The 8,662-nt window shown below is 38.9% G+C and overlaps 1 protein-coding gene and 1 pseudogene across 1 annotated transcript; one reads left to right on the top strand and one right to left on the bottom strand.

The window, feature by feature from the left end:
* The first annotated feature begins 367 nt into the window (after window positions 1-367).
* Window positions 368-1,306, top strand: LOC122700622 (olfactory receptor 9G4). Its single transcript, XM_043913656.1, has one exon. It carries the CDS (start codon window positions 368-370, stop codon window positions 1,304-1,306), a length of 939 nt encoding a protein of 312 aa, XP_043769591.1.
* A 2,096-nt stretch (window positions 1,307-3,402) lies between these two features.
* On the bottom strand, window positions 3,403-6,501 carry LOC122703231 (annotated as a pseudogene).
* Between the last annotated feature and the right edge of the window lie 2,161 nt (window positions 6,502-8,662).

Raw genomic sequence — 8,662 nt, 5'->3', positions numbered from 1 at the left:
GAATACTCATATTTTTTGAGCACTCATCATGTACCAGACATTTGGTGGGATGTTTCCCTGTATATCTGCTTAACTCAACCAGACAACCTGTTGGGGTCATATTTTGCTGAACTGTTTGATGAGGCCAAATTACTAGTTCTACGTTAAACAATTAGTAAGGGAAAGTCTTAATTTTAAAAGCAGATGTTTTCTCCAATTTAGTGGTCTTACCATGTCACAGAATGAACTATGTATTTTATCTACATAATGAGGGTTTAATATGCCTCCCAGTAGTTGCTGACTTAATTGATACCCTACTTATTTCTTTCAAAAGAAAAATCACTATCTTATTTATCTCATTATGTTATCAAGCTTTCTCCTAGTGGACATGGAAATTGGAAATCACACCATCCTGACTGAATTCATCTTATTGGGCCTCTCATCAGACCCCAAGTGGCAGTTGATTCTTTTTGGAATATTTCTGATGCTCTATTTGATCACCTTGTCTGGTAACATGACCCTGGTTATCTTAATTCGTATTGATTCCCACCTGCACACACCTATGTATTTTTTCATTGTCAATCTCTCTTTCTTGGATTTCTGGTACACCTCTGTGTACACTCCCAGAATCCTGGCTACTTGTATCTCAGAAGATAAGCGTATGTCACTGGCTGGATGTGGAGCCCAGCTGTTCTTTTCCTGTGTTGTAGCCTACAGTGAGTGCTACCTCCTAGCAGTCATGGCCTATGACCGCCACATGGCAATCTGTAACCCGCTACTTTATTCAAGTTCTATGTCCCCTTCTCTCTGTACCGGACTTGTTGCTGGCTCCTACATAGGAGGGTTCTTGAATGCCATCACCCACACTGCCAACACCTTTCGCCTGAGTTTCTGTGGCAAAAATATCATTGACCACTTCTTCTGTGATGCACCACCACTGGTGAAGATGTCATGTACAGACACCAAGGTCTATGAGCAGGTCCTCCTGGGTGTTGTGGGTTTCACCATCCTCTCCAGCATTCTTGTCATCATAATTTCCTATTTCAACATCCTTCTGGCTATTCTGAGGATCCGCACAGCTTCAGGAAGGCGCAAGGCCTTCTCCACCTGTGCTTCACACCTGGTCTCGGTCATGCTCTTCTATGGATCCTTGCTCTTCATGTACTCAAGGCCAAGTTCCACCTACTCCCTGAAGAGAGACAAAATGGCTGCCCTGTTCTACACTGTGATCAACCCACTGCTCAACCCTCTCATCTATAGCCTGAGAAACAAAGACATCAAAGAGGCCTTCTGGAAAGCAACACAGACCATAAGGCCACAGAGATGAAAGTTTTATATATATATATATATATATATTTTTTTTTTTTTTCAGAAAGCTCTCATTGCATTTTCCAAGTTATTGGTTTATAAACATGTTTGGAAATATTGCCATATTTCAGGTAAGTACAAGATGTTATACTTAAAAGATGAAACATTAATCAAATCATTTTTCTTTTTTAATGCTCTTTTGTTGTGATTAAATTATTATATACATATAATGCTAGATTGTTTGACATTTTAAAATACTGTATTATCCATCTTAAGTACTAGATTTTCATAAAATCTCTCTACTTGCTTATCTTTGGGAGGTCTTCCAGATAAAAGGAATTCAATGGGCTTTGTGCACATAGTTTGACTTTGAACACTAGTCTGTGAACTTCATTCCATGGGGAAAGATTTCGGGTGGCTAAATTTTTATAAACTACTCAAGATTTTATACACATTTAGTTTTTAGCTAGTAATTCCTTCCATATTTATTCATAGAGCTCTAGATGAGTACATGGAAAATATTTTCATCAGTTTGTGTCTTTGTAAAACTGGTGTCAATTTACTATTAGCCAACTGTTTCATCATTTTTAAACTGAAAACAAACAAACATCTTTTCAAATCATTAGAAATATGTGTCTTTTAGATTGTGTATAATCCTGAGAGACAGCGATCTCTCACAGACAAAAGCCTGCCATCAGTTTCCCTGGTGGCTCAGATAGTAAAGAATCTACCTGCAATGTAGAAGACTTGGGTTCAACCCCTGGGTTGGTCAATCCCCTGGAGAAAGTGAAAGTGAAAGTCACTCAGTCGTGTCTGACTCTGTGACTCCATGGTCTACAGAATTCTCTAGGCCAGAATACTGGAGTGGGTAGCCGGAAACTTCTCCAGGGGATCTTCCCAACCCAGGGATTGAACCCAGGTCTCCAGCATTGTAGGTGGATTCTTTAGCAGCTGCTGCTGCCACTGCTAAATCACTTCAGTTGTGTCTGACTCTGTGCAACCCCCCTCCTCTGCCCATGGGACTTTCCAGGCAAGAGCACTGGAGTGGGTGCCATTGCCTCCTCCTCTTTAGCAGCTAGGGGACGGTTATCCACTCCAGTATTCTTGCCTGGAGAATCCCAGGGACGGGGGAGCCTGATGGGTCCCATTCCATGGACAGAGAAGACTGGTGGACTACCTTCCATGGGATCACAAGGGACACAGCTGAGTGCCTAACATTTTCACTTCCCTTCTCTCTCACTGTGGACCCCCACATGTCCCCTGAAGGAAAATAACAAGGAGAACAAACGGAAACTGAAAAGCCAATAAACAAGCCCCACTGTGTTCTAGACCCAAGGCCTTTTTCCCGCCAGAAAATATTAAGTACAAAGAAACTTACAGTTCCATTTTCAGTGGATGGCAGGGTCAGTTGGCATTTTTTAATACTCTTTACAACCCTGCAAATTAAGGATTATTAGTCACATATCATGAATGAGCAGCCTGCATCTCATGAGTTAGAACTTTGCTATTGAAAAATTTTAGCTACTTTTGTAGTACTGACATTGATAAACACATTTAAATTAAAAATTTAAACCAAATAGTTGCAGCCACTTCACTGTACTAGCTCTGATGCATCTGCTCTTTCTTTTCCATATACATTCTTTAAGTAACAAGCCACTGGCCATTCTGTTTTCATTGCAATGCAAACATTGCTTATTCTTTTATTTCCACAGAAGCTCTAAGTACGTGATGAGAAGTAAGTTTTTTTTTTTCCCCCCTAAACCCCCCAGAATCAATAAGACAATTTCTTCATATTCCCATAAATCCCACTAGGTAAAGAAAATTAATTGGGTCAAATCTGGGAGGGGGGGGTTAGTAAAGTAAAATTCAAGCCTTTTGAATTCCAGACAAAATATGCACACTTGTATTTTGCATTAATTATGAATGCTGCTTTTAAAATTATAGTAATATTAAATTGAACCTATGTTTTAAAGTATAGATTATAATATGATGACTAAAGCAAAACAATATCTTCTCAACCTGGTATTCTTTAATTCTTTGACCCAAGCTTCCGTTAAAGAAGTCTGTTATCACTGAGCACTGATTTGAGAAGTTCATGTCAATTTAGACTTTAGATTATGTTAATATGAAGGGTTTTTTCAGATGTTCTTTCACATCTGTATTCCTCAGACTATAGATCATGGGGTTCAACATGGGGAACACCATGGTGTAAAATATAGACACTATCTTGCCCCTCTCAGAGGGATAGCTGGAAGTTGGACGGGAGGAGTAGATGTCGAGAAGGGAGCCATAGTACAAGGTGACAGAAATCGGGGTGGGGGGAGGAGCAGGTGGAGAAGGCCTTGAGGCGGCCCTGGGTGGAGCGGATCCTCCAGATGGTGGTCATGATGAAGAGGTAGGATGCAATTATGAGCAGAATGGGAATGATCACATTGGAGGTCAGGAGGAAGTACAGTATATCCTGGTAGGACTCTTTCACATCACATGCCAACCTCACCAGGGACATCACAGAAAAAGTCACCAATAGCATTGTCACCACAAAAATTCAGTTTGAGTGTGTTACTGGGGCTTATTATTGCATTGACAAAACCCCCAGTATAGGAATATACAGACAAACAGATGCACAGTCTCCTTGACATGACCTGAGCAGAGAGCAGGGAATTGGAAATGGGCATCTCGCAGTCAAAAGCCATGGCAGCCAGCAGATAACACTCACTGTATCCCAGCCCTGCAGAGAAGAAGACTGGACCACACAGCCAGTGAAGGAGATGCTCTTGTCTTCAGAGATGCAGGTCACTAGGACCTTTGGTGTGTACACAAAGGAATAACAGAAATCCAGAAAAGACAGATTCCCAGGGGAAAAACATTTGGGTGAGTGCAGTTGAGAGTCACTGCAGATTAGCACTAGAAGGGTCACGGAGCACAGTGCAGAGTGGACACCAAGGAGCTCCTCAAACTGGACCAGCGGCGTCCTGGCTTCTGTTGTGAAGCCAACAAAGGATGGACTCAGCCACCGCGTGGCCGCTTCTCTCTGTGGCTGAAGAGAATCTCCCCTAAAAGGAGAGAAAATGGGAGTCCTGCTTCAATCACAGGGCTCAATGTAAAGAAAATAGTTAAATTAATGTCAGTGTATCAACAGTGAACCTTGAAGTCCAGGATCTAATAATGAAAGTGATCATTCTAAAAAGAGTTTTCATCTTGTAAGAAAACCACTCAGACCTTGCCATTACATATATATTGTTAATAAATAAACTTTGGCAGATGGGAATTTTCAAGGCTTTCTTTAAGCACACTCCAATTTGAATCAGGCAGCTCCAAACTGAAAATAGCTAGGAACACTCCAGGGATTAGGAGCTAGGGGAGAAAATTTTATACAGAAGATGTGGAATCACAACAAAACAACAAAATATTTCATTGGTTACATATTAAGCTGTTGCCTTCCTGGGGAAAGTAGAGTTAGCTGTTTGTGATTGTTTTTTCTTTCTTATGTTTCATTTTCTGATCTTTGTATTCTCAGATTTGGGTTTTATTTTGTGTACAGTCTACTGAGACTTTAGAGCCTCCTCAGTCTAATACCTTCTTAGTTTAATTACTTTAGCTGCTCAGTTCAGTCGCTCAGTTGTGCCCGACTCTTTGTGACCCCATGAACTTTAACAGTATGCAGTTCTAAATTTCTGAAGTTGGCTATTATTTCTTGCTTTAGTAAAGATTGTTGATAGGTCCATACCATTTCTGTCTTTTAATGAGCTGAACTTTGCATGAAATGTCAAAAGCCTTTGACTACGCCAAAGTCTTTGACTGTGTGGAGCACAATAAACTGGAAAATTCTTAAAGAGATGGGAATACCAGACCATCTGACTTGCCTCTTGAGAAACCTGTATGCAGATCAGGAAGCAACAGTTAGAACTGGACATGGAACAAAAGACTGGTTCCAAATAGGAAAAGGAATATGACAAGGCTGTATATTGTCACCCTGCTTATTTAACTTATATGCAGAGTACATCATGAGAAATGCTGGGCTGGAGGATGCACAAGCTGGAATCAAAATTGCTGGGAGAAATATCAATAAACTCAGATATGCAGATGACACCACCCTTATGGCAGAGAGTGAAGAGGAACTAAAGAGCCTCTTGATGAACATGAAAGAGGTGAGTGAAAAAGTTGGCTTAAAGCTCAGCATTGAGGAAACTAAGATCATGGCATCCGGTCCCATCACTTCATGGCAAATAGATGGGGAAATAATGGAAACAGTGACAGACTTTATTTTTCTTGGCTCCAAAATCACTGCAGATGGTGATTGCAGCCATGAAATTAAAAGACACTTACTTCTTGGAAGGAAAATTATGACCAACCTAGACAGCATATTAAAAAGCAGAGACATTACTTTGCCAACAAAGGTGCATCTAGTCGAGGCTATAGTTTTTCCAGTAGTCATGTATGGACATGAGATTTGGACTATAAAGAAAGCTGAGCGCAGAACAATTGATGTTTCGTTTGTTTGTTTTGTTTTGTTTTTACACTGGGAAGACCTAGAGGGATCAGGTAGAGAGGGAGGTGGGAGAGGGGATGGGGATGGGAAATACATGTAAATCCATGGCTGATTCATGTCAATGTATGACAAAAACCAATACAATATTGTGAAGTAATTAGCCTCCAACTAATAAAAAAAAGATAATAATAATAATAATAAAAAAGAATTGATGCTTTTGAGCTGTGGTGTTGGAGAAGTCTCTTGAGAGTCCCTTGGACTGCAAGGAGATCCAACAAGTCCATCCTAAAAGAGATCAGTCCTGGGTGTTCATTGGAAGGACTGATGTTGAAGCCGAAACTCCAATATTTTGGCCACCTGATGCAAAGAGCTGACTCATTGAAGAAGACCCTGACGTCGGGAAAGATTGAAGGCAGGAAAAGAAGGGGATGACAGAGGATGAGATGGTTAGATGGCATCACTGACTCAATGGACATGAGTTTGGGTGGACTCCAGGGTTTGGTGATGGACAAGGAGGCCTGGTGTGCTGCGGTTCATTGGGTCTCAAAGACTGAGAGACTGAACTGAACTGAACTGAAAGATTGTTGAAATAAAGAGAGGATGTATTTGCAATATCTGTCTTTTATATTTTGGTGCTCTTTGTAGTGTCTATTTTCCTTTTTATTAAATGTGTTACTTCATAGCTTAAAATTTACTTACTTGTTTATATCAAATATTAATTCCATTTATTGTTCAAATTGAAGTACAACAATGTTGCATTCTTTCTACAGTACTTCATTTATAAGTACATGTATAAATGAAGTAGCACTTCATTTATATGTGTGTGTGTGTGTGTGTATTCATCATGTATATATATATGTGTGTAAATATATATACATTTTTATATTCTTTTTCATTATGGTTCATCATAGTATACTGAATATAGTTCTCTTTGCAATACATTAAGATGTTGTTGTTTGTCCATTCTGTATAAAATAACTTACATCTACTAAAGCCAATCTACTACTCCATCCCTCCCCCCAATCCCTCACCCTTGCTAACTACAAATCTGTTCTCTATATCCATGTAGACTTTCCTATTTTACATATTTTTTAAAACAGTAAAGTATTTTTTAAGTGCTTTTATATGTTGGGACACTTTACAGTCTTTCTAGATTCATGCAACTTAGTAATATCTCTTGGGATAAGAAAATATTAAATTACATGGAAAAATAAATAACAAACCTACACACGTATATGTTTGGGAAAACATATACAGAGGGGTGGTATATAATAAAAGGGTTATAAAGTACACAGAATTACCTATGTGTTTTATGTAATTGACAGTAAGGAAAAATATATAACAATATTCTAAAGAATCAATTTTAAATGTAATTTGTAATTACTGCATAAGTAACAAAGTACTATAAATTTCTACATCATTTGAATTTCTTATTGCTTTTATAGTTTTATTTTTGAGTTTTAACCTTTTTTTTTCATTTATTTTTATTAGTTGGAGGCTAATTACTTTACAATATTGTAGTCGTTTTTGTTATACATTGACTTGATTTAGCCATGGATTTACATGTATTTCCCATCCCAATCCCCCTTCCCACCTCCCTCTCTACCCGCTCCCTCTGGGTCTTCCCAGTGCACCAGGCCCGAGCACTTACTTGTCTCATGCATTCAACCTGGGCTGGTGATCTGTTTCACCCTAGATAATATACATGTTTCGATGCTGTTCTGTTGAAACATCCCACCCTCGCCTTCTCCCACAGAGTCCAAAAGTCTGTTCTGTATATCTGTGTCTCTTTTTCTGTTTTGTGTATAAGGTTATCGTTACCATCTTTCTAAATTCCATATATACGTGTTAGTATACTGTATTGGTCCTTATCTTTCTGGCTTACTTCACTCTGTATAATGGGCTCCAGTTTCATCCATCTCTTTAGAACTGATTCAAATGAATTCTTTTTAATGGCTGAGTAATATTCCATGGTGTATATGTACCACAGCTTCCTTATCCATTGGTCTGCTGATAGGCATCTAGGTTGCTTCCATGTCCTGGCTATTATAAACAGTGCTGTGATGAACATTGGGGTGCACGTGTCTCTTTCAGATCTGGTTTCCTCGGTGTGTATGCCCATTTTCGTTTCTAATTTTGTTTATTTGGTTCTTCTCCCTTTGTTTCTTAATGAGTCTTGCTAATGGTTTGTCAATTTTGTGTATTTTTTCAAAAAACCAGCTTTTAGCTTTGTTGATTTTTGCTATGGTCTCTTTAGTTTCTTTTGCATTTATTTCTGCCCTAATTTTAAAGATTTCTTTCCTTCGACTAACCCTGGGGTTCTTCACTTCTCCCTTCCCTAGGTGCTTTAGGTGTAGAGTTAGGTTATTTGACTTTTTTCTTGTTTCTTGAGGTAGGCCTGTAATGCTATGAATCTTCCCCTTAGCACTGCCTTTACAGTGTCCCATAGGTTTGGGTTGTTGTGTTTTCATTTTCATCCATTTCTATGCATACTTTGGTTTCTTTTTTGATTTCTTCTATGATTTGTTGGTTATTCAGAAGCGTGTTGTTTAGTCTCCATATGTTTGAATTTTTAACAATTTTCTTCCTGTAATTGAGATCTAATCTTACTGCACTGTGGTCAGAAAAGATGACTGGAATGATTTCAATTTTTTTGAATTTACCAAGACTAGATTTATGGCCCAGGATGTGATTTATTCTGGAGAAGGTTCCATGTGCACTTGAGAAAAAGGTGAAGTTGATTGTTTTGGGGTGAAACGTCCTATAGATGTCAATTAGGTCTAGCTGGACCATTGTGTCATTTAAAGTTTGTGTTTCCTTGTTAATTTTCTGTTTAGTTGATCTATCCATAGTTGTGAGTGGAGTATTAAAGTCTCCCACTACTGT

The sequence above is a fragment of the Cervus elaphus genome, chromosome 1, assembly GCF_910594005.1.
Source record: "Cervus elaphus chromosome 1, mCerEla1.1, whole genome shotgun sequence".
Taxonomy (NCBI): domain Eukaryota; kingdom Metazoa; phylum Chordata; class Mammalia; order Artiodactyla; family Cervidae; genus Cervus; species Cervus elaphus.
Note: the sequence above shows the minus strand (reverse complement) of the source record. Positions and strands in the feature narration are given on the sequence as shown.

Coding starts and splice junctions, on each gene's coding strand:
- LOC122700622 (XM_043913656.1), top strand. CDS start 368: ATGGAAATTGGAAATCACACCATCCTGACTGAATTCATCTTATTGGGC.